Source organism: Trematomus bernacchii, unplaced genomic scaffold (genome assembly GCF_902827165.1).
Source record: "Trematomus bernacchii unplaced genomic scaffold, fTreBer1.1, whole genome shotgun sequence".
Classification (NCBI taxonomy): domain Eukaryota; kingdom Metazoa; phylum Chordata; class Actinopteri; order Perciformes; family Nototheniidae; genus Trematomus; species Trematomus bernacchii.
In genome coordinates this window covers 16,291,886-16,319,077 of record NW_022987593.1, presented here as the reverse complement: position 1 = coordinate 16,319,077, position 27,192 = coordinate 16,291,886, and the positions used below count along the sequence as shown (strand labels likewise).

The 27,192-nt window shown below is 39.3% G+C and overlaps 3 protein-coding genes across 15 annotated transcripts in view; all 3 read left to right on the top strand.

The window, feature by feature from the left end:
* LOC117481861 (zinc-binding protein A33-like) overlaps window positions 1-27,192 on the top strand; it is a 69,898-nt gene that overhangs the window by 12,990 nt on the left and 29,716 nt on the right. The gene's annotated exons all lie outside the window — the stretch shown is intronic.
* Window positions 11,572-15,122, top strand: LOC117481863 (zinc-binding protein A33-like). The gene is made up of 6 exons (XM_034129776.1): window positions 11,572-12,289; window positions 12,429-12,524; window positions 12,619-12,849; window positions 12,954-12,976; window positions 13,334-13,452; window positions 13,655-15,122. Exons 1-6 carry the CDS (start codon window positions 11,882-11,884, stop codon window positions 14,158-14,160), a joined length of 1,383 nt encoding a protein of 460 aa, XP_033985667.1. The 5' UTR covers window positions 11,572-11,881; the 3' UTR covers window positions 14,161-15,122.
* The window catches only part of LOC117481873, a 140,085-nt gene continuing 139,397 nt past the window's right edge, over window positions 26,505-27,192 (top strand). For 8 of the 13 annotated variants that reach the window (XM_034129793.1, XM_034129788.1, XM_034129786.1 and 5 more), the window contains exon 1: window positions 26,507-26,618. The gene's annotated coding sequence lies outside the window, so the exon portion shown is untranslated. Of the gene's footprint in view, window positions 26,619-27,192 lie in introns of all 13 variants that reach the window. The other 5 variants (XM_034129794.1, XM_034129792.1, XM_034129789.1 and 2 more) reach the window with 2 other exon arrangements.

Sequence of the window (27,192 nt, the reverse complement as noted above, 5' to 3'; positions counted from 1 at the left end):
ATTATAAAGTTGTGTATATTTACAGACTGTTGCAAAAACTAATAAGCTTATAAACATAAGGTTTAAAACTAAAAGAGCTTTACAAAAAAGTAACACAATTAAAGATGTTTGGAGTTTTATTTGAGTTATTAATTTACATTTTTTGTCAAAGAGATGCTGATTTGAAACCGTTGTAGTTACGGCATTTCCTGTTTCTGCCGGAGAGAGGGGAGTTTGTCCCAAAGCTTGCCGCTGTCTCCCTCCATCTGACATGACTGAGGGAGCCTCATGTGTCACTCCACGGAGTTCACTCCGTCACGGAGGGGGAGTGTGTAGGGCTTGGTTTGGGATTGGGCCATACACACGCACTTTTTTGGCCCCCCCACTTCTAAAATGAATCCGGCGCGCCTGGTAAGGACCAATAGCTACTCCAAAAGTAAAAGGCTAGAGGGAAAGCTAACGACTGGGCCTGAAACTCTGATTGTGGGTGACTCTGCTGTAAGAGATGTAAAAGGTCTGTGTAGTAAGAACAACACCAAAGTAAGTTTTCCAAAGGATATGGTCTCCGACTTGGCTGAGAAGATCCTGCATATTGGGGCTGAACATCCAACTGTGAAGAATGTGGTACTACATATTGGAACAAATGATGTTGTGAAACAACAGTCAGAAGCGCTGAAAGAAGACTTTAAATGTCTGTTGGAAACTGTCAGCTCTCTAAATGCGGAGGTGTTCATCAGTGGCCCTCTACCGCCAGTCAGAAGAGGAGTGGAGAGATTCAGCAGACTGTTTGCACTGAACACGTGGCTTTCAGCTGCCTGTACTGACCATTCTGTCCATTTTATTGACAATTTTAACTTTTTCTGGGATCGCAGACATCTTTTTAAGGCAGATGGAGTTTGCCTGAACAAGTCAGGAGTGAAATTGTTTATCTCTAACATATTCAACTGCCTGCATCAGCAATCTGTTCCCTCTGCCAAGGACAAGCGGCAAGAGGAATCAAAACAGGAGAAAGACACAACACATCGCGCAGAAAACCCTGAAGAAGTATCACTGCACCCGCCTGAGGAATGTTCTGATTATGGGAGACCTATGACACAAATGGAGGAGTCTCCACTGCCCGTCACCCCCCCCTGTCAACGCCTTTGAGGATACTCTTCATTCATCCCCCAGCTCTCTCTACTCTCCGCTCACCCTTTCACCCTCGCCCTCCCCCCTGGAGTTCGATGACCGCATGAAGGCGATATGCAGGGTTGGCAGCATGTCCTTTACCCCCGCCCCTCAACGACGGCCACCAAAATCACCGAAGACAAGCCTACGTCAACCACCTCCCCCCCCTGGCAGCATGTCCTTTACCCCCGCCCTTCCACAACGCCCACCAAAATCACCGAAGCAGAGACGCGCACCATCTCCCCCGTCTTCATCACCGTGCCTACGTCAACCACCTCCCCTCCCTTCAAGAAAGCATCTGCAGTCTCCGAAGCCTGATAAGGATGTGTGTGTACAAAACGCAACAAACTATTTCTGATATGTGCTGGGTCCAGGCTCAAGGGCATATGGCACTCTCAACTCTTTCCAGCACATGCCGGGGCCCTGCCTGCCAGTAGCTTTGCCGATATCTGTGTTGATAGGTAATAGATTAAGAGCGGTAAATCTGCTTAGAAACAGGAAGTGCTCAAACGTTTGTGTGAGGTTATCAAATTTAGCAGTGATTCCATGTCAGCCACAGCTTGTCACAAATGTTTTTACTGATAGTGTATTTAACAAACTTAAACTAGCTTTATTAAATGTCAGGTCTTTGGCAGGAAAAACATTTTTAATCAATGATTTTATCACTGAGCACAATCTCGATTTTATGTTTTTAACGGAAACTTGGATTGAACAAAATAACAGTGCAGCTGTTCTTATCGAATCAACCCCTCCCAACTTTAGTTTTATGAGTCAGGAAAGAATGCATAAGAAAGGGGGTGGAGTTGCTATTTTGTTCAATGATTCCATTCAATGCAGGAAGACATCTTATGGGGACTTTGCTTCTTTTGAATATGTGGCCCTTCAGCTGAAATGCTCTTCTCGAGCTCTGTTCCTAAATATCTATAGACCACCCAAATACTGTGCAAGCTTTTTTGATGATTTTACTGAACTGCTGTCTATAGTGTGTATTGACTTTGACCGTCTAGTCATTGTTGGTGATTTTAACATCCATGTTGACAACCCCCAGGACAGAGGGGCTAAAGAACTGTTTTGTGTTCTTGATAACTATGGACTGACTCAGCATGTGGCGGAGCCCACGCACAATAAGGGGCACACTCTGGACTTAATTATCTCAAAGGGTCTGAATATCTCAAAGGTTGTGGTGACTGATGTTGCACTCTCTGATCATTCCTGTGTTTTCTTTGAGAGCTCTATTTCTGTTCACAAAAATGAAGTGCATTGAACAAATCAATGACTGGATGTGTCAGAACTTTCTCCAATTAAACAAAGATAAAACTGAGGTAATGGTTTTTGGAGCCAAGGCAGAACGTATAAAAGTTAGCGCTGAGCTTCAGTCTGCAATGTTCAAAACAACAGATAAAGCCAGAAATATAGGTTTGACTAAAGAGTCAGTTGACAGGAAGGGAAAGAGACGTGCCTCACCAAAAAATGGAATCTGGTGTTTATCACATCGCAGTGGAAAATACACTAATGGTGCTGGTAAGACTGTCAGGGTGGAGAAGAATCTCCAGAGGATCAGAGTCCAGCTGGACTATGACAGGGGGGAGGTGTCCTTCTACGACCCTGAAGACATGACTCCCATCTGCACTCACGGAGACACTTTCACTGAGAAACTCTTCCCATATTTCAAAATTGGAAAAGCTGGTGATGCTAAAACTGCTGATATCAAAATCTGTCAAAGTGAGATTTCTCTGTGATGTTCAGGAGTGTTGGTTCAGACTTTATTCTGACTTCGTCCGTCTAGATCCTTTTGAAATAATCAAGGTAAAAAACAACAGATGATAATCAGAATTTAATTTGAGTCTGTAAGATTTTAAATGTTAAGAAGATTTGATCAGGTTTTATTTACAGAGTTTTACACGTTTTACTCAAAGTCTCAGTGCAACAAAACTAATCATTTGTTCATTTTTATAGTTTATCATTTTGTTATACTTTATTATCATGTTTTTATAGCTTTAAAGTCATGAGATTGTTTGATTATGTTTTTTGTGAATTCTTGGCTTTTAAGAAATGTATTCATTTTGTATGTCGTGCTGAAACTGCATGAAATAAACCAAACTAACAAATGAAAGCTGTCAATTCTCCTTTTATCAACATCTAGTTAATAATGACACACTATATAGCACTATAAGTCATGAGTTTAACTTTCTGATATTTGTAGGTCTTTTGATGAATTATGTTTAGATATGGATATATTGTTTTACTCTCCACAGGCAAGTCATTTAATACTTCTATTTCATTCTTTCATTGTTGCAATGTTTCTTTTGGACGTTTTCCGTACTGTATACATGGACGATAACATTTATTGTGATTGAAAATGTCATTTTTTTTTATCAACCTGAAAGGAATCACAGCTGTAGAATAAAGTTTAGTATTTGTAATGCTGCTTCAGATATCTTATGATTCAATAACCAGCAGTTTGATGCAGAAATGTGTCTATGAATGATAGCTCCGTTGTTATCCCGTTTTTAGAGATTTGGGTACGGAGGAAAAGAGAGAGGGTTTTATTTTCTGACGCTGCGTGAGTTCCTCGACACACCGGGGACACATATTTATGTATAGAAGACATCGAAAAGTGCATTTTGCATGATAGGTCCCCTTTAAAGCTGTAATAAACCAGCCTCCTTGAAGAGGACATCACTGAGGGTTTATACACACAGACACATGACTGTCTGAATGGTTTGCTCTGGAGGAGAGTTTTCACTAAAGATGTACTACTTTCACTATCACATGTATTAGTTGTCTAACCTACTGAGTGCAGTTTTCAGGGAGAACATATACAAATGTGCAAAATGTGATCCACATCATAATATGTGATTGCATGGTCACGTTTCACTTCCCGTAAACACCACAAGATGAAGACAAAGTCAAGATGTGTTTAACTGCTGGATCATTTTGAACATTGAACATGTCATTTATTTCACTTATTCACATGGATATTATTGTTTCATGCACAGGTTGATCGATAGCAATTTGTATTTCAATACATATCCTTTACCCCATCCTGTTTGACAGACATACTGTATGTCCAGGGAACCTAAGAAATGAATCTCTGCTGTGGCTCTCGTTGTGGCTTCATCAGGCACAAAGTGTTCAAATCATCTCAAACACATTCTTCAGATTACATTATATCTTATAAAAGCAACACAAAAGCTACGTTTAATTGCTTTCTTCTGTTAATTAGGATGGTGGTGCATGAGTCAAATCCAATGTTCATGTGTCTGTCGGAAAGACAAAGATGCAAGTGCAAGGATTTTTTACTTTACTTATGACTAACTGCTGGAAGTATCAACCAATACATGTAATGACTGCATAAACATGAAGTCAAAGATAGAAAGGGAGGGATAATGAACTCATTGCAGGACGCTGCCTTCCCTAATTGCTGGAGCGAGCTGCCACAGGGAGGAACAAAGGAAACATTTAACACATCGTAAATTCCTGTAATGTCCTGCCGAGGAGCCCCCGCTCTGGTTACACTTGTAATCTTTTTGCTGTCTGTCCGGTGATAGAAAGACAAACATAATACAATAAAAGTTAATTAAATATCGATATGGCTGTTTTTGCATGTTTTAAGATTCTTTGTTTGTGGCCTTCTGTAATCACTAAACATTTGTTCTGGATTTAGTCTCAAGTGCTTCTTGTCTTCATGTGACAGGACAAGCTGTTTCCATTTTTAAATTAAGTCATCCAAAATTAAAAAGCTGGACATACTGGTCACTTTTGTTAAATGATGTCTGGCATTAACGTGTAACCTCTTTTAGACTTAATCTGAGCTATTTATCACACCAGGAACATGACTGATGTTTTTCTCCTCCTCATTTGAAATAGTGTACATTGAATATCAAGTCCAGATTTAGACCTGGATAGTGTTTCATCTGTTTCACAGACAGGAAAGCTGTGCAGCTGAACGCTGTTAACACACACAAGTACAGAACTTCTCTCCAAGAGTCTGCGGAGAAGTGCTACAATGTCTCGCTGAATTCCTTCCCAGTCTTTTCTGTCCCTCAAGGCAAATGATGGAGCATATGCCTGACTCGCTGAGATGGTGATCAAGTGTGTGAGAGCAGTTGAGGGGAGAGATGGAAAGAGGGAGTGAGCGAGAGAGTGTGATTTTGTCCCACATTGACCGTCATGAGACTCTACTTGTGTGGAAGCATGATACAGTACAAGTATGTGTGTCGTGCATACGCTGTGTGTGTGAACACAACACGTACTGCACGAGTGTGTGGTTTTTTTTTCAGTGGGGTTCAGGCCAACAAAATTAGTTTACAATCAGCTGTGCTCTGGCTCTCGTTCGGTCCCAGCCTCCGTCCAGTATTTCTTCCAGCTCGCTCCACCTAATGGCGGCTCAGGGCTGTTTTACTGCACCACCCTGGGGAGGCTACTGTGGCCAGATCCAGAACACTTGGCTTTATGTGGATTGAATGTTTTATGGTTATGGACATAATATTTAAGTATAGGAACAGTCTCACATGAATCCACCCCCGCACCACTATCTCAAATAAATAGACCAGTGAAGGAAAAGTTAGTGGACACAATTCTGTATACTGTTGAAAAGACATTAGCAAAAAGTTAGGCAGTTAACTGTAGCTTATACTGTTAAGTAGTGAAATATTAGTATATTTACCCAAGGAATAAACTTACATTTTAAGTATTTTATTGTGCATTTCTAGCTTTTTATTTATACTTCTAGTCCACACTTCAGTTGGGGAATATTGTATTGTAGTTTTTTTTGTAGTCATATTTTTGAAGGAATTTCTCACTATTTTCTATTTATTATTTAATCTTTACGAAACCAAACAGTGAATTGATTCATTGTGGGGAAAAGTCCTGGATGCATGACATTATAACAAATTATTTGTGTTCGGTATGATTCATTTACTTATTTAGAATGATTCATATTTCACATAGCAGGCAAATGCAACTCATCCTCTGAATATGTATGTAATGCATACACCTTTTATTTGTAGGGTCTCCTTCATCGTCAGAGCATGGATTTAGAAACCAAGCTTAGGTCATTTCAAAATAACACACGCAAATGTGACAAAATGGCAAGCCACATCAAGGTAAGTCACAGACAAACTCCAATGGAAAAGCAACATGTGTTGTTGACTTTCATAAAAACATGTTTTCTCCTCAGCTCCAGGCTCAGCAGACGGAGAAGACGATCAAAGAGGAATTTGAGAAGCTTTACCAGTTCCTGCGAGCAGAGGAGACTGCTAGGATTGATGCAGTGAGGAAAGAGGCAGCGCTCAAAAGTGAAGCAATGGACACAAGGCTTGTTGAATTGACAACAGAGATCTCCTCGTTAACAGACAACCTACAAACTCTAAAGATGGAGATCAAGGTCGATGACATGACATTTATGCTGGTACTAAATGATTACCTTTCTAAATGTATATTTAGAACATAACACTGAGTATTTAACATAATCTTAATATTGATTTGTTTGCCTATTTTTTCTCTTTATTTAACAGAATGTCAAATCCACTCTGCAGCAGTAATTTGTTTCGTGTCAACTATGTATATAACATTTAAGAGTGTCCACTTCAGCAGCATAGCTTATGGTAGTTTGGGACTGATCTCGTCCACTGTGTGGGGAAAAGTCCTGGATGCATGACTTTCAAAAGTTTAGGGTGTTTGAAGCTTGTTAAAAGGTTTGGAGGTTAACTTGAAACAATTTCTTAAACATACTGCATGAATGTCTGGCCAGTCATAAACAAAACCCAACAATATAATGAAACTTTTGCAAGTTAAAGATATGTAACAATAAATGTATTTGTTTCTATGCACCAGATAGAAATGGTACCAATATGGGTTATTTAAAATATTTCGACTGATAATCTTTGGCTTCTTATATTTCTTTAGATCCATCTTCAACCTACCAGACCCTGAGACTCCATTAGGAGCCCTTCTTGACGAGTCCAAACACACTGGGAACCTGTTATTCACAGTCTGGAAGAAGATGAAGGACATCATCCAATACAGTAAGCAGAGTTTTTTAACCTACAGATACACGTTTAGGTAACTTCCTTTTATCAGGAAAGCAACTTCCAGGTTTTCTATGAATACACTGTAATGCCTTAAGTCGAACATTTACCTTTACTATAATGAACATCACAATAAATATTTTATTTCCCCTTCAAGCTCCGATTACTCTGGACCCCAACACTGGCTCCAGCATACTTATTATATCCGATCACATGACTCGTTCAACAACAATGGTGTCAGACCCTTCCTGAAAACCCAGAAAGGCTGAGCGCCTCAGACGTCCTTGGCTCTGATGGGTTTAGCTGTGGAAAACACAGCTGGGATGTGGAGGTAGAAGGTTATTGGGTTATTGCTGTGACTTGTAAGGATAACACCTGTGGAAAGAAATGGGGCATTTACATGTGCAGTTGCACTGACAAGGTGTGGGAACTTACTCCAGAGGATTTTATGAAAATTGTATCTGAAGATTCATTTCCCAAAATAATCAGAGTGCAGCTTGATTATGACCATGGAATATTAGCATTTCTTGACCTTGACAGGAAAAAACCTTTAAATACACTTTCACGGAAACGGTCTTTCCGTATTTTCAGTGAAACGTAAAAATGCTTCCTGCTGAATGGTCAGTTGTGCAAAGACAAACCACTTAAACATTCTACATTATTGCAGAGGTCAAACAACAGAAAGAGACCTTATTTTGGGGCCAGTTTGCGAAATGAACTAACTTACCGAACTGTTATGGCCAAATTAGGAATATGAGTTTTATTAGTGTCTACTTTTTATTCTTTTCTTTTTAAATATACGTTTTAAGTTTGAATTTGTCAGTTTTCAGTATATTTGTGTAAATCTTTGCTATCCCTGTTTGCTCTTAGTTTATTCAGCTTTAAAAGGGCCCTCTATTGACTTTACACTTGAAGTTTGGTTTACTCCTCCTGAGAAGTACTAAACAGCTTGTAAAAAAACAGAGTGTATACGGTATTTCATGGCTCTGAAAGATCTTTGAAAGTGGCGTTTAAAAAATATGAGCATTTAGGAGGAAGGGAGGCTCAAATGAAAGATGCTAATGAGTTGCATTATGGGAAATGTAGGAACCAGGATCACCCATACCAGGGTCTAAAAGTTATTTTGTATTAAACTAGATCCAAACTTAATCACTGGAAAATCTGTTTAATATCATCCATTGTTTTCTTTAAGAATATACAGGTTGATAGAGGTTAGGTTGAGTATGAATCTGTTGAAAGGTTTTGAAATAATCTTTAAAATATCTTTTGTTTCATTTCAGGATAAATCCACTGTTAAGATTGTATCAGCTTCTAGATGATATAATTCCCATTATAATACCCGGTTACAGACCCTGCTCTTTAGCATAGTTTTAATCTGGTCTATGTTCCCTTTTCCAGGATTTTCAATTTTGTTAAGTTTTGTTTTCAAATCTGAATAAATGAACACTCTTAAAAAGTAAAGGAACTGGGGGGTGGGTGTAGGGTAGAGGGATGGGATGTAATTAATCCAAAATGTTGTGCAACCTGAATTGTCTTCTGTACTGTGGTGTAAATTGAAGATGTTGCAATAAAAAAAAGATGTATTATAAAAAAAATACTATACTGAGCACTCAATTTAAAAATAAATAAAAGTAAAGGAACTGAAATTCTCAGTTAATTGTTGGTTCTGTGATTCTTGCATTGCATGTTTCAGTGGTGAGAGTCTCTCTCACATACCAGGAAGTGATGTCTGACTTTTTCCTACCACTTACATACTGTCATTGTTTGCTGCAGTCACAGTTTGATGCTCACTGTTTTGAGACATTATGGTTGCGTTCACTTTCTGTTTTACCTATTATTTAAGTGCCAGCTAACTTTTGACCTGTTTACAATGTGTCTAATAGACAGCTCAGGTTTATTGCCACAAAGCACTTTTGTGAAGAAAAAAATGCTCAGCTCATAAAAGTAAAAGCCAGAGATTAATGCCCACATTAAACTTTAAAAAAAGGTTTTGCTTTAAGACTTGGTTACATTTTAAAGGTCTTTTTTAAAGCTTAATGTCAATACTCCTTTGCACTGGTGATGTGCATGAAGGTTGATTATGGTCTACTACATTAATTTAGCAATTTGTTAAAGACTCATCATATCATATTAATAATCAGATAACCAGGATATATTCTTTCCGCATTGTTTTTGCCATGAATGTTTCTATTTATTGCACTGCAACATTTTTAAAAAGTGATCTGTGGTGCAGTTGGTTTTATGTTTGGTATCAAACCCAATGTTCTTTTCAAAACCTCCATGCTAACTTCTTCATATAAGCTTAATAAAAATGATGCAAAGCACATCTTTTGTGATTACTCATGTTTCATTAATGTATTTTACAAAAGCAGTTAATAGATGATTCTTATTTATTTTTATATAGCTTCCATGTTATTGTCAGGGTTTGGGGTGAGGCAGGACCCAAATGCAGATTGAGGAGAAGCGGGTTCCAAAGTGTAACAAAAAGCGAGCTTTAATTAAAAAAAAAAGAAAAGCTGTTGACAATGAAAAAACAAGACAAAACCATAAATCCATAAACAGGTAGCACGAGGTAGCATCCAGACAAAAACCTGCAGATGCCACGAAATGAGCCAGGCCCTACTGCAAACATGGAGGGTGACAACAAAGACAACGATCAGACAGGGGCCCTTTCTCATGTCATCAAATGTCCCATCCTCGACTCCTCGACTCCTCGGTCCTCCGGTAGTGACCCGGAAATGAATTTTAGCGCGCCATGTTGAAGGACATCTCATTTCTCGAAATGCACATCGAGGACCGAGCATCGAGCGTCGAGGAGGCTCTCTGGAGGAGCTATAACCGAGGATACACTGATGGGTCCTCCACAGTCCTCCACGGCTCCTTCGTGGATGCATTTCCGGCAACAGTGATGTTTCAAAGAGTCGAGACGCACGGCCGGACTGATCTCAGCCAATGACAGCTCTGCATGCATCCCCTGGATATTATTTTATTAACTGCTTTCATCGCGACGCGATGTTTACAGAGAGAACAGCTGTGAGGTCCGTGCAGAAAGCAGAGCAGTGTGTATAATATATATCACTCAGTATAACAGGCCTACTCTCTTTATTTGCTTCAGTTTAGTAGATATCTACAAACAAAGTCGATATTTTTCTAAAACCATTTAGTGCTTCACATAATAAAATACACAACGGCTGTAGCCTGATTATATGCTTTAGGAGCTGTAGGTGCGTGTGTGTAGTGTAGGTGTGTGTGGTACAGTGTGTGCGTAGAGCGGACAGACAGGTCTCAGTTGGTTTGGTGTCCTCTGCTTACTTTTAATACTTGTAAATAAAACTTTTGGCCCGTCATTTATTTCCCTCATTGTAGCGACCAGAGAGGGGGGGGGGGGGGATATATCCAGTCTCTGATAGTGTTACGTTATTATGAGAGTGCTCTGTTTGATTCTGAAATTGTATATATTTATATAAAGATATACGTGTGTGTGTGTGTGTGTGTGTGTGTGTGTGTGTGTGTGTGTGTGTGTGTGTGTGTGTGTGTGTGTGTGTGTGTGTGTGTGTGTGTGTGTGTGTGTGTGTGTGTGTGTGTGTGTGTGTGTGTGTGTGTGTGTGTGTGTGTGTGTCCGCATCTGTAGCCTGTTATTGTCTCATTATACCGCACTGTGAATGAATTAAAAGTAAATATATAAGTCGTCATGAACACATCTGTCCATCAGACAGAGGGCTGCTGTGCCTCCTGACATCATTAATGGACGTCTCTTCAAAATGACCGCTCAGAGGAGAGGAGTTCTCATTTCTCTAACCGCCTGCTGCTTCCCCTCCTCTCTCCTCGGTTCCCCTCGGTTCCCCTCCTCGGCTCCTCCGCTCGCATCTCCTGTGGGCGGGACTAAGTCTTGAGGATAGGAGTCGAGGAGGGGAGTCGAGGAGGAACATTTGAAGACATGAGAAAGGGCCATGGAGCACAGGGGAAGACAAGACTAAATACACAGCAGGGTAATCACAGGACAAGACACAGCTGGGCAGTGAGGCAGAAACACAAGGGCAACAGGTGAACACAATCAGACAATCAGACACAGGGAGAACAGAATTTCAAAATAAAACCATGACTAGACAGACAAAACTAAAATCGTAAATCCAATAAAAAGATGTGTCTTATTTTTCCAGTATAGTGAAATATCTGGTATGCATTGGGAATCAATAGGTCACATGACATGAAAGCTTTTGAAAGTAAATGACACTTTTCATTAAACGTTTTTCAACTATTTCTCCTAATCATTATTTTCAGTAGTATGGGCAAGTTAGCATGGAGATTTTTAAAATAACAAAGGCTTTGTGCCATTGAAACAGTCATTTATTAGTAAATACCCTTTGGTTAAGAGCTATGAATCGGATAGGAGCTAACTGCCCTTTAACTGCATAACAAATGAGGAAGAAGAGCCTCTAGATCTGACTGAATGTCTGTTGAACATCCAACATAAAACCAACTTCACTGTGGTAAAAACCCCTCTCTTTTTACTCAGAAGACAGGAAGAAGGAAATAAGTGACATGAGTCAGCACATGAAACTGCTCATGGTAATGTGTTTGTAAAAACATCTAGTTAAACAAATGTTTAATGATTTAACACTTGGAGCTAAAGATTTGAAATACTACTCAAACTCTGAAAGTGAAAGTAAGTGAACAGCCTGAAAGCCTCAGGAGAAGTCAGAATGGCTGCTAATGTTTCACCGGCTGAGGTGGACTTTACCTGCCCTGTTTGCTGTGATATCTTCAGGGATCCTGTTGTGTTGTTGTGCGGTCACAGCTTCTGTAAGCACTGTCTTCAGCAGTGGTGGAGACAGAGTGCTCTCCAGAGTTGCCCGACATGTAAGGGACCTTTTCCATCGGAACAGCCTCCATATAATCTAGCACTGAGAAACCTGTGTGACAATTTGAGACGAGAGAAGAGTCAGGGATCTAAGTCAGGATCCAAGGATCTGATCTGCAGCCTGCACAGTGAGAAACTGAAGCTCTTCTGTCAAGATGACCGACAGCTCATCTGTGTCGTATGTAGGGATTCACAAAACCACAAGAAGCACAACTGCCTCCCCATCAACGAGGCAGCTGAATTCTTCAGGGTAAGAATAAAAGCAGTGTAGAAATGTTTTGTAGTTTTCATCACTTTATTTAGAATGATTCATATTTCACATACCAGGCAAATGTGTTGTGTAACTCACCCACTGAATAGTCAGGTAACGTATGTACCTTTTTTTGTAGGCTCAACTCAGTCCTAAGGTGATGAGTTTCAAAATGAAACAAGGGTCATTAATAAAGGAAAAGCTCAAGTGTGATAAAATGCCAAACCACATCAAGGTGAGTCACAGACATGCTGGAATGAATTTACAAGCGGAAAACGGCATGTGTTGTTGACTTTTAAATTAAAAAAAAAAAAATGGTTTCTCCTCAGCTCCAGGCTCAGCAGACGGAGAAGACGATCAAAGAGGAGTTTCAGAAGCTTTACCAGTTCCTGCAATCAGAGGAGAGTGCTAGGATTGATGCAGTGAGGATGGAGGCAATGCTCAAAAGTGATTCAATGGACATCAGGATTATACATTTGACAGCAGAGATCTCCTCGTTAACAGACAAACTCAAAACCCTACAGAAGGACATCAAGGCTGACAACATGACATTTATGCTGGTACTAAATGATTACCTTTCTTAATGTAAATTCAGAACATAATATTGAGTATTTAACAGAATTTAAATATTGATTTGCTATCCTGTTTTCTGTTTATTTAACAGAATGTCAAATCCACTCTGGAGCGGTAAGTGGTTTCCTGTCAAACATTTAAAAGTGTCCACCTTAGCAGCAGAGCTTATGATTGTTTGGGAGGATCAAATCCAAGGTGGGGGGAAAGTCATGGACATGACATTCAAAAGTTTAAGGGTGGTTCAAAAGAGGGGAAGTTAACTGAAAATATTTTCAAAAGTGAATCATACTGTTTAAATGTTTTGTGTGATAATGGTGGATTTTGACAATGCAAACTCCTATATAAAGAAGTTACCATGAAAGCTAGTGAAGAATAGATACCAGTCATGAACAATTCCAAAACATGGGTTTCCTATGATGAAAATGATGACTGTTATAACTTAAACATGCAACAATAACTTAATTCCTTCAGATCCCAGTTCAACCTACCAGACCCTGAGACTCCATTAGGAGCCCTTCTTGATGAGGCCAAACACACTGGGAACCTGTTATTCACAGTCTGGATGAAGATGAAGGACATAATCGAACACAGTAAGCAAAGTGTTTTTGCTTTGTTATATTTTACATTTTAAACTGCAAAGGCATGTCAAGATACTGTTAATTTTTATCAGGAAAGCAACACCTGGCTTTTCCATGAATAGACTGAAATGCCTTTAAGAGAACATTTACCTTTTAATTTAATAAACGTCACAATTAATATCCCCCTTTTGTTTATATTTGCTTTTCCCTGAAGCTCCAGTTACTCTGGACCCCAACACTGGCGGCAGCTTCCTTAGTATATCCGAACACATGACTCGTTCAACAACAATGAACACGAGTCAGACCCTTCCTGAAAACCCAGAAAGGCTGCGCGCCAATGACGTTCTTGGCTCTGAAGGCTTTAGCCGTGGAAAACACAGCTGGGATGTGGAGGTAGAAGAGTATTGGGCTCTTGGTGTGGCAAGTAAAGAAAACCTCCATACAAAGATCTGGGCCATTTACAGGGGCCCTTGCACTGACACCCTGCGTGAACTTACTCCAGAGGATGATGTGGAACTTGTATCTGAAGATTCATTTCCCAAAAGAGTCAGAGTGCAGCTTGATTATGACCATGGAATATTAGCCTTTTCTGACCTTGACAGGAAAAAACCTGTCCACACTATCAAATACACTTTCACAGAAACGGTCTTTCCGTATTTTCAGCATAACGTAAAAATGCTTCCTGCTGAATGGTCAGTTACGCAAAGACAACCCACTTAAACATTCTGCATCATTGCAGAGGTCAAACAACAGGATGAGGCCTTATTTTGGGGCCTTAAGTATTTGCGAAATGAACTACCTTAGCGAACTGTTATGGCCAAATTAGGAACATGAGTTTTTATCAGTGTCTATTTTTTATTATTTTCTTTTTTCTTAAGGTTTTCATTTGTCAGTTTTCAGTATATTTGGGTAAATCTTTGGCTATCCCTGTAACGTTTTTGACAGCTGTAGATGTTAGTAACCAAAAACATGTCAACCTCACCATTGTAAGTCATCATGCATGCTATCCCTGTTTGCTCTTAGTTTATTCAGCTTTAAAGGGGCACCCGACTGACTTTACACTTGAAGTTTGGTTTACTCATCCTGAGAAGTACTAAACAGCTTGTAACAAAAACGGAGTCTATACGGTATTTGGTGGCTCTGAAAGATCTTTGAAAGTGGCGTTTAAAAGATATGAGCATTTAGGAGGAAGCAAGGCTCAAATGAAAGATTATAATGAGTTGCATTATGGGAAATGTAGGATCCAGGATGACACACACCAGGGTCTAAAAGTTGTTTTGTATTAAACTAGATATAAACTAAATCACTGGAAGTTTAATATAATGCTTTGTTTTTTTCAAGAATATACGGTTGATAGAGGTTAGGTTTTTTTTTTTCCTTTTTTATTTCAGGATAAATCCACTGTAGAGATTATATATATCAGTTTCTTTTAAAACAGACTTTCAGAGTTAAATCATGTAAATATGTGATCAGACTAAGATTAATAAAATGTTACCGTTTTAATAAAGTTCTATTGTTTTTGGGTAATGCTGTTATTTGAACATGTTTGAGGCAGATTTGTGATTAGGGCTTAATAAAGGAAATAGACTTACAGTAACGTGCTTCAATATCAATACATATTTGACTTGTCCCTGCAGTAACATGGCTTGCTTGGCTTGAAATAAAGAATCCAAAAAAACAAATGCCTCGAGTGTCTTCATTCAAAATCTCTAATATTCGCTTAATGCCCCTCTGTGGCTGGTACGTTTGCCTACATGCACACGTAGCACAGGGATGAATCATAATGAGGCAATACCTACAATCTCTAGTGTAATACCATCTCTCTCTCGGTTTGTCGCTGACACACTCACACACACGTCTGAGTCCCTGCACTGATACTGAATCTCAGTGGTATTACAGCTGGAATGCCTGCAATGTTTTGGAAGAAAGCTGTGTACGAGTGTCTCTCATTCAATGTGTATTCCTCTGCATAGTTTTCTCAGTCCAGTGTGTTATTGGCTAATGAAGGTTGGGGTTAAGGGACTGTCTGACAAAACATTTTAACTCATTTAGATATTTTTTCCCCAGATTAAGATAACTTTGAAAAGTCTGTCATTAAAGAATGAAGACATAAGTGTCAGCTTGAATGACAACTCGTCCATTAATTGAATTATTGAAAGTGTACTATTCATTTTAAAGTTCAAAACTGGACATTTGAATGTATTGCACAAATGTAATGGAATGTGGCCGCTTGGCATGAATGTGAATAAAATGTATCCCTAAGTGCTAACTTCAATGCAGCTGAGCAATAATATTGCAGATTTCTCATTTTTGAATTTGCAGTTTTTATTTATTTTAGTTTTCTCTCTACAAATCATCTTTCTTCCTGAACAAACCATTACTTTAACTCAAAGGAATGACGGCGCACCAGAGTATCCAACTTTTTCTTTCTTTCCCGAAAATCCCCTTTTGAACGATCAATCATTCAGTGTTGACCAGAGAGCACCAAGGAGCCACTGAGTGTACGTCAGATGTTGTTTTTTTACTGAAAGTACCGTTTTTCTACTAATCATATGAAATAAACACATTAATCTGAGGAGTTTCAAAGCGCCCAACATTGTTTTTGTAACCTTATGGAAATTACTTTTGTCCCAAAGCATTAAAAAGAGAATCAATCACAGTTAACATCAGTGCTTAAATGAAGCTAAACGGCAAAGCAAAGCCTTTTGTTTGTTCGCACTGTACATGGGTGCATATTCATTTGTGTGTATAGGTACTTTATGAGAGTGTGCTGCTCATCATGTTAGAGACTGGAAATGAATGAAACAGAATGGAGAGTTCAAAGCTGAATCATCTCCCGAGGATCTGAGATACTTTATGACTCTGAAGCGGAGCCAAAACAGCAACGGATTTTAAAAAAGAGACACATTTTTACTAGAGAGACAAACAGAGAGATGTGCCAATGGCCCGAGGGTTTGACACAAAAGGCATACAGTGACTGTCTGTCTGGACGAGCAGCTATAGTTTGACTTGGCTTGGCTTCTGAGGAGAAGACAAAGTGTCAGGAATGAGGAAAAACTTTGAAACATAGATCGAAGCTGAGGAGAGGATACCTGTGTGAAAAGGATCATAAAACGTAATGAAAAATGAGACACAATCATAGCCTTAATGAGTGCAGTGTATAATGTAATGTTTAAATACAAGAACACACGCATGAAAGCACACTTGCACTTTTATGTGGTTGTTTTTCCATCTGCTCCTTGTTTTCAGGTCCCTTTTGGTCACTTTTTGCTCATGTTATTGTGGTCTGGATATCTTCAAGAAACAGACTCCAAGTATATGATGTTGTCATTTCTCTCTCTCTCTCTCTCTCTCTCTGTCTCTGTCTCTGTCTCTGTCTCTGTCTCTGTCTCTGTCTCTGTCTCTGTCTCTGTCTCTCTCTCTCTCTCTCTCTCTCTCTCTCTCTGTCTCTGTCTCTGTCTCTCTCTCTCTCTCTCTCTCTCTCTCTCTCTCTCTCTCTCTCTCTCTCTCTGTCTCTGTCTCTGTCTCTGTCTCTGTCTTGTTGGAGCAGAACACCTCTGCTACGCGCCGTTCGTTGGATGAGGCTGGATCTCTATTAAATTAAGAAAGGAATTGAAAACACCGGAATCAAAGTTATAACAAATTATCTGAGTTTACTTCTGGTAGGAAACCAAACACATATACAAGTTATACAGAGTACTCGAGTACTCCGGACTTTCAGGTTTGTGATGCGATGCAGATAAATGCGTCGGGATCAAACCAACTCATCAAACGAGATGAAAGTGACTTCAGGTTTGTGATGCGATGCGGACACAGATATCAGGACCAACCAACTCACCAAACCAAAAAGCATTTTTACACTCAAAAACATCAGTATTCATATCTATTTTTGGGGCGGAGATGTCTCGACTCTTCCTTCCCATTTTCCTCCCAAGCGAATCAGAGTTCCGTGAGGAGGAGCTGTGTAAGCTGATCACCTTCCCCAAGTGTCCTGATTGGCTGGATTCGCTTCTGGTCGAGGTCAATAGTTCTCACCAGGACTTGAAATTCCAAAGTCCCCTAAGGTCAAAAGTCAACCTCTATCTTCGATTCGAATCTTAACTATATTCCTTTCCCATGAGTTCTTCACATAAACTATCCCTTTTCAGACATTTAAACTTTTCTTCACCTATTTAACGATGTCTTTAACGACTTAAAACCAACATCTGGCTTTTAGGGGTGATACAGGCAAGGTTGGTGTGTGAAACACAGAATCTCTGGGTCAATGAGTTTAAAAGTGAGAATAACATTCTTATTCTAAGTGATTATCAAAACCCGTTTGTGATGACCTAAAACAGTTCAAACAATACATGTTCACTAAAATACAATTCAAAATAATACATGTTTACTTCAATACAGTGTAGAATCATATCTTTTGACTTCAGTCTCTGTCTCTGTCTCTCTCTGTCTCTGTCTCTGTCTCTCTCTCTCTCGAAGGGTTTATTGTTTTGTTTGGCATTTATGTTTCGTTTAGAGGCAATCATTGAAGAATTTGAGCAGCACGTGTCCTCAGCAATCATAATTATGAGATCCCTACTGGTCTCACACACACACAGATACGCATGCATGCACGCACACACAGACACACACACACACACACGCAGGCATGCACGCACGCACACACAGACACACACACACACACACACACACACACACACACACACACACACACTCACACTCACAGGCCTGATTACTACTCAGTCTGGTCTGTATAACGTTATAGATACAGATTGAATGTGTCAGTCAGGACCTCACAAGAGGATATTGGAATAGTTGGTGAATGAGGAAAAAAAGGAAGTTCTCTTTTTAGCAATGAATTAGGTACAATTTTAGATTTTGTATGACTAAAATGAGACTGGATTTCGAAGATCAGTTTAACAGTTTATGTCTTTGTCACTAGCATGAGCATTGGCTATTCTTCCTGGGGTCCTCACACATACAAAACATACATAAACATACATACAACAAAATTAAAACAAAACAAAACAGCTCATCATTTCATGCAATTTACAGTGCTGTATGAAGTGAAAACTAAAATGGTCATCCAATTATCGCCATCCTAAGGCCAAACAAAAGTAAATACAAATAAGTGTACATAATAATATATGCATACATAGCCACAGACACAGTTCAAATTTACTTTATAATACTTAAATAATTTTTTAGCAACCTTTTGAAATGTACTTGAGAATTTTCCTGAATGATGTGGACCGGTAAAGAGTTCCAGCTGACCATGGCTCTGTACATTACTGTTTTCTGTCCCATATTTGATTTAAAATGTGTGTATGAGTCACATTCATGTGCTGACTTAAACAATCCGTCTATTACAACCTGGCTCTTTTTGTCTTCGTTTTTTACCATTATTTCTATCCGTTATGACAATATTGTGTTGTAATTGCAGGATGCTTGGTCCTCGACAATGAAGTTTGAGTTTGCAGAGAGAAAGAAGTGGTCCGTTAATCAGCCAGGTTTTAAACAAACCAATGAGTTTGAAAGCTCAGAAAAAAGCACTTTCTTTGGGGGTAAGTTTTACCCTCTGCTATAGTCAAGTCAATAAAAACATGATATCACTACGGGTTTGTGCAGGATGTCCCGTGTCGCATTAGTGACGATTCTGTCTGACCAATCAGTGGTCTGCAGTGGTTCAACTTCACCTTCTACCATTGGCTCAGCTTGATGGGAACCTTGACCCAGGTGGAATTTAAAAAAATGACCAGGTACCAGGGACTAACAAAAAGCCTAAACGTTCTTTATTAATTCTTCATTGCTTTGGAAAGACTCAGTACTCCAATACAATAAGCCAGCGTTGAATTACAAAACCACCCTGTCTTGTAAATTTTACATTTGGGAGCTAATGGGATTGCTGCCTGGATTACATTTGTCTAGTACATGAAGTGTTACAGTCTTGAGTGGATGGTGGTCTTACAAAGTGAATAACTTTGTCACTAGGGATTGGGGTTGAAGAGTTTGGGCCTGAAGACGAGGGACCCAGCTGGCAAGCATGAAAACTCACAGGTACATTTTTCACTTTTTTCGATGACACATTTTTCACCAGGCGTAGCATTATCACCTTTTACTGTAGTGTAGTTCAGACCATTTTAGCCACAAAGTTACCCAAAGACAAACACTAAAATACAAATAAAATAAACATTACAGTTATTCCGTCTGAATAAATATGTTCCAATTAACAAAAACAAAAGCACCAACAAACTAATATACTCTCAAGAAATGAACACAATGTCAAGACTATGCATCTCAATCACCCCTATGATGAGGAGAAGGGTCCAGCTGCGGCCGCGGCCAGTGGAGGTTGAACCTGTAGGAAGTTGTAGGAAGTTGTACTTCCAAATATGGTCAGAGAGCGCGCCCAACACGTGAGACGCTGACGCAAGGATATTTAATGAGACGGGAGGTTTACAGAGAACAGACAACAGACAATATGGCGCACCGAGTACAGGTAATTAACGTCTTGTGGTTTTAGATATAATTACATACTATTTAGGTTCTCGGTTGTTTGTCGATTTGGCTGTTTAGTATGGGGGTTATTCCCTATCTTTATTCAAGAGCGTGGTATTTAAATTTGAGAGCATACTTTATTGATTTCACGTTCAGATTATGTATTTCTTTCCCTCAAACCCTGTCCTCACACTCAAATAGTGCCTGCTTGCACTTAGATTTGCTCTGCTTCTGCTCAAACTGTACGCTTGCACTTAGATATATTGCTGCTTACAGATTTCCTGTGTTCCAGCTTAAAACCTTCTCCTCGCACTCAGGCTGTTTCTGTGCGCTCGTGAAATGTCTGCTCTCAGATTTCTTCTGTGCCCGCTCGGATCTTTTGTGCAACAATCCTGTCAAAATCCCTCAACCAATAGGAGGCCAGGTGTCCTTGCGGGTGCGTTCGCTTTACTTATGGTTTATAAACTACCGCCCTCCACGGCTTTATCACTTTTGGGGGGGGGGGGGGGGGTAACCACAGTTAGTATATATTTATAAAACGGACAAGTCAAATCAAGCAATCTGATGTTTCTTAGCCGTGATATAATGACCGTATATCCCGGGTATAATTGTAGTTACTTTTCACAAGTCAGTATCCCTCCGCGTCTGAGAAAAGCTACAACCAACAGCTACAACTGTTACATTACGTCCGTTACGAAACTAACTAACAAAGCTTAAGATGGAAACATTTAAGGTTAACTTCGACCTCCGGGGTGGCCTTACTATGGAGGAGTGGATTGAGAAGTGCCTATCTCCAGAAAAAAAAAAGCACCTAAACGACGACAATGCTGTCTGTCTAATATGTTCGCTAGCTGTTATTTTTGTTGCATAGCAACCACCTCGCACTATGTTTTGTGCAGAAGGCAACGGAGGGACTATTTTATTTTGAACATCATTATTTAATAATAAAAACTATTTAAATTGGAGTGTGTATTTTTCTATCATATTGCCAGCCACACGTGGTAACCGTTTTATAAATGCAATAGCTCACTTCAGGCCGTGATATATGAATATCTATCCGGTCGGAAAATTCACTAGCAATCGCTTTTAGTCCCAGTCCGCCACAGAACGTAGCTATTATGTAAGGTGCTGGTATATATATACTAACTGTGCTTCCCCCCCTAAAAGTTGTAAATTAAACAAGTGAAGTACATGTTATGTTATAAAGCCGTGGAGGGCGGTAGTTTATAAACCAAAGAGTAACCGAACTTACGGGACGCTCTAATAAGTAAAGCGAACGCACCCGCAAGGACAACTGGCCTCCTATTGGTTGAGGGATTTTGACAGGGTTGTTGCACAAAAGATCCGAGCGGGCACAGAAGAAATCTGAGAGCAGACATTTCACGAGCGCACAGAAACAGCCTGAGTGCGAGGAGAAGGTTTTAAGCTGGAACACAGGAAATCTGTAAGCAGCAATATATCTGAGTGCAAGCGTACAGTTTGAGCAGAAGCAGAGCAAATCTAAGTGCAAGCAGGCACTATTTGAGTGTGAGGACAGGGTTTGAGGGAAAGAAATACATAATCTGAACGTGAAATCAATAAAGTATGCTCTCAAATTTAAATACCACGCTCTTGAATAAAGATAGGGAATAACCCCCATAGTTTAGCGCAGTGTAATTGTCTTTAGTTAGCTAATTTGTATTTTAAATATTCAATTTAAAGGAATGGAATACATAAATAATATATATATATATATATATATATATATATATATATATGTGTATGCTAACTGAGCGAGCATGTCCAGTTAGCATACATGCTACACTGCCCAGCACACTGCAGATCACTGGCGACCGTCGGGGGTCGCCCAGTCTCTGGCACTGTTATTTTGGGGGTCACGGGCTGAAAAATCTCATCATACTTAATCCTAGACAGTAGCACATGGTATATATTGTATGACTTTGTCATTTTTTTAATGTTGATATGTATTCGCTCATAGCCTACTGTGCCTTTCACGCAGACAATACAAGTGAATTTTGAAATGACAAATAGGTTTATGTTTCAAGTTTATTTGCATTAAAACCGTGTTTTTAAACCCTTCTGTTCAAAGTTGATATTTTGTTTCTTAAAAGATTAAATCTTTAAAAACATGCTGTTTGCCATTTTTAAAGTTTGATGGAAGAAATTAAAATATAGGTCACTGACGTGGAGCTTCAGGCCAGCAATGCTTTCAAAAAAAATGTTGGTGTTTCAGTTTTGAGTGAATATGGATGTTAAATTCACAAATGAGTATGAATAATCTTGAACAAGAACAGGATCTTGAGCCATGATGTTTTTAAAGTACAGAAACATTCAGAATGCATGACGATTCCTTCAAAGGTTTTGTAATAGACCCCTAGTACTTTTAATTTATAAAGTAATAATAATACATGTGAATGATTGAGCTCATTAGTGGCCTGACTGGCCCTCCTAATTTGGTCCTTAATGACCCCATGATGTGATTATGTATATCTTAAAACCTTTAACAACTATATTTAGATGTTCACAAATATCTACATTTATGTATAAATACATGTGTAGCAGTTAGACAAACATAATTAATAGATTATCTCATTAATACCTATTTTATATATTTAAAAAAGTTTACTAAACCACCGTTTGTTGACAAAATGATTTGGGTTGAAAGCATAGACTGTATATATATAAAGGGTTGAAAGTTATACTGTTGTGTCTCAAACGGATAGACTAGGTTATTAATGTATTTGCCTAATAGTTGCTTAAAATGCTACAATAACATTTGCAATTCGTTTTTAATCTGCCATGTACGATCTCTCAGCCACCGTAGTGTCGTGTCAGGTGGGCGTGTCGTGTAGGGTCGTCAATTCGCTTTTAATCTGCCATGTGGGCGTGTCGTGTAGGGGGCGTGTCGTGTAGTGTCGTGTAGTGTCGTGTACTTGCCGCGGCCGCAGCTAGACCATATTGATGATGAGGCAGGCACTTGGTTCTGATTGGCAGTTCCTGTATTTAAGAGCACAGCTTTAAAAGGCCCATCTTTTGCGCAGGTCGGCCATTTTGTCAATCCAGCAACACCCTCACTGGTACGTGGTAACTAAAGGCAAAATTATCTCAATTCTTTTTAAAGTGTGGCTTAGCAGAAGTTATTTTAATGCACTAGAAATGGGAACTTTAGTACTAGTAACAAAATGTATGAAACTAATCCTATGTGTGTCCTCATATCTGTTTGCTGTTGTATGTGCATTGTATAAAATGTTTAAAAGTCAGCAAACGCAATGAGGAGAAACTTGTTGGTGGGTTTTTTAATTAAATGTCATGATAGTAAACTAAATTATTTACGATTATGTTTTAGGAGATGTTTGTGTGTATTTCATATCAAAACCACTTAGACATTTAAGGTTAAACAATTTAAATACTGGGTTTGTCAGCGTTTTGAAGATACTGCAAATTCAGTACGTTTTGCAACTTTGATTGAATGTTCATTGAAATGATTGCTCATTATGTTTAAAACATTATCTCAGCATTATCAATGTAGTTATTGATAGGATCATACAAATATATAAATATATATTTGGGGTTTCGGTTTAAACCTCTATGCCCGATTTCTTGCATCTCTAATCTGACTTTAGTGTAGCCATGTCGCTATGTCCAAGAATAATTTAATTTCCCTTTAAATGTTAACTATTTAAAAAAAGGTTAGAAATTCTGAAAGAACAGATTTAGGTCAGAAAAAGGGAGATGAATAAACATAGAATGCTGAATTTGAGTGTAAATACATATAATTAAAAAGAAAGTGTTTCACCCAGCTTCTACACAGTCTAACTGTTGTTTTGAGCTGCTCTACTATCATGAAACTTGGTTGACCAATTATTAAAACAGAATTAAGAAAAATATTTCTTCAGACAATCTTTTCATTTTCTTTGATCTCATTCCTTCCTTTGTCAACTCGAGTTAGAGAAAAACTCAGCTGCTCCAAACATACTTACAGGGCAACATAAGTATCTGTATGAGAGCAGTTTTTCTATCCTCAAAATAGCCCTGATAATGTCAGAGTGGTTGATATCAAGTTGCATTCTGGGAAATGTAGGCTCTAGTCCAACATCTTGATGGAGGAGCAATGTTACATTTACACTACTCCAGGACTCAAATCCAGAACTCAGGATAGAGGGTCCAGGACTCAGGATAGAGGGTCCAGGACTCAGGACTCAGGATAGAGGATCCAGGACTCAGGATAGAGGGTCCAGGACTCAGGATAGAGGATCCAGGACTCAGGATAGAGGGTCCAGGACTCAGGATAGAGGATCCAGGACTCAGGATAGAGGGTCCAGGACTCAGGATAGAGGATCCAGGACTCAGGATAGAGGATCCAGGACTCAGGATAGAGGATCCAGGACTCAGGATAGAGGATCCAGGACTCAGGATAGAGGATCCAGGACTCAGGATAGAGGATCCAGGACTCAGGATAGAGGATCCAGGACTCAGGACCACAGCAACAGGATCAGCCACGACTCAGGATCCCGGCGTAGATAGACACCAAAAAGACATTTGGGGAAGCTGGGTTATTCGGAACATGAGAGTACACAGGTTATGTTCATTTTCCACTAAAGCTCTTGAAATGAGAAATACTTTTATTTCTTAGTTACATCCTTAGTCCATCTATTGTGCATGTGGACATTCTTTGTGCTAAAAAAATATACGCTGAGATTAAAATGTATTTATCAGTTAGATAAAAATTACTCATATCAAATCAAAAAAGTACTCAATATGGTAAAATGTCTACTCGTATAGGTCCTAATTTCAGTCAACTAGAAAAATAATACTTTGGCCTGAAGGTGGCAGCAGATAAAAGGTCATAAGGTCGTAGAAATCACCGTTAAAATGTATACCAAGCACCGAAACAAAGGTGACTTTAACCTCTTGGTTCGCTGCTTAACTACTGCAGATTTTTTAATCAGTCACATAATGAAATAAGTATATTGATATATAAGATAAGGTAGCTAAAAACTTTAGGATCAGACCTTGTTTTTGTAAGGGATTAAATGAACAAATCTTATGTATGATTTAGTTTTTGAGGGATGCTCTTGTGTACCTGGTGGCGGGGGCGGCCCACGATGGAGGGAAGACGGCTCTGGGAGCATCGTCTCCAGCGAAGCCAGCCTTCACCAGGCCGGAGCCGTTGTCACAGACGAGGGCGGTGGTCTCTTCATCGTCACACATGTCTGCGGCTTCTGGAGGAGGAAATGAGGAGGTGGTGAGTTATTCTGAAGCAGATACAGTAGGGGGAGAGAAAAACATGCATGCAAACTAGAATATCGACTTGTTTTCTCAAATAAAATACTGCAACACCTTTCAGTGGTCTCAATCAAAGGTATTTGTTGCCAATTGTATTATTTCTTACCAAAAACGAGTTTGCAGCTGTTTCAAAAAACAACTCTTTTGGATGTAAAGTAATTCACTTTCTGCCTATCGTTATATTTTCTTAAACCCCAGACAGACCTCTGTGGTGTTGTTCTGTTTAAGGAAAACAATTAAAGATGAAATGCATATGTTATTACTATTAATATGTTATATTTTATTAACTTTCTAACACTTGTGGAGTTTGATGATCAACACACCAACACATACTCCCTGTTCCATTTAAATTGTCACACACTTAAAGGTAGGGTAGGTGATTTTGGAGAAACCAGCTCGAGTGCGCTGGAATTTGAAAATACACAACCGGAGAAAATCTGCCACTTCCTTACAGAGCCCCTCCTCCAACACACACGAACGCGCACATGACCAATGAGGGCACGAGATAAGTTTGTGCACAGATGGAAGGCTGACAGGCAGGTAGGCCATCCAGTCATTTTAGCCGGGCCGGCTCAGATGATTGGTTGTGCTTTTTACAGTACTACGGCTTCCACAGATGACATTTTTTTATGGATTTGTTGTCAAAGCACTTCAGATATTCATTGCTATCGGGATGTTAAGAGCATTCCATGGAATATAACAAAAAGTGTATCTCAAGCCGGTTTCTCAAACTTACCTACCCCACCTTTAAATAAACAGTTGATATTACTTTAAGTAATAAAAGGATAATGACTTTATCTCATGCAGTGTCTGGATCCTGTTAATACTTAAATCTGAACAACGTGCAACAACGCACAGTTAGAGGACTGTAAGAGGCAAACCGAGGGAAGTAAAAGGTGAGCCGCTTCTTGAAGTTTCCTGAGCTGCCATGTGTGCTCAGAGACTTTCAGAGATCCTGTGTCTCTGAGCTGCAACCACAGCTTCTGTTCGAGCTGCCTGCAGACATTCTGGGAACAAAGTAAGAGCAAAAACTGTGCACTTCAAACTTTGATATATGAGCATTTTCCTTTTTATCACGTTTTTTTTTTTTTAAACGTATTAAATCTTATGTGTTTATCTTCCAACAGATAGGCCTACCTGGACAAAGTCATCGTCCTGAACTGAATACCAAAGTACATGTCCCTCTGAAAGACATCCTGACTCCATCTGGTGGTGAATAAATTACATAGCAGCGTTTCCTGATGTTGATAATTCACCCTGCGACGGAGGGCAGAGAAAACGAAAGAGGATTTTGATATTGTTGAACAGAGCTGAGACGCCATTACAGGGTGTGAGATCTCTGCTGCGAGACACGTTTGGAGTATATTTGGGGAGAAGTGGAGAGACATTGGAAGTTGGTGAGTACTGCTATTGAAAATAACTTTAATATCAAATGGCTGAGAAAACCGTTCTTCTTGAAAGTTTCCTGAGCTGCCATGTGTGTTCAGAGACTTTCAGAGATCCCGTGTCTCTGGGCTGCAACCACAGCTTCTGTTCGAGCTGCCTGCAGAAATTCTGGGAACAAAGTAAGAACAAAAACTGTCCCATTTGTAAAAGAAAATCTTTTAAAGATTTTCTTTTGGTGAACTTTACACTGAAGGAGCTGGCTGACTCATTTGCTGAGAGACAGAAAGCTGGATCATCTGAGACAGAAAAAGGAGAGAAGAAGGTGGAGGTGGTGTGTAGTAAACATCCAGAAGAGCCTAGATCAGGGGTGTCAAACTCAATTTCATCGCGGGCCACATCAGCATTATGGTTGCCCTCAAAGGGCCGGTTGTAATTTTAACACTATATAAATATACATATATAAATATATAAAATAATGTTTTATACTGTATAACAATATTGCCTCTGCATTGGAGTATTATTGGTTTTGGCAATAACTACGTCTGAAAGCACATGGTTGTGCATTAATGTATTGTGCACGTAGAC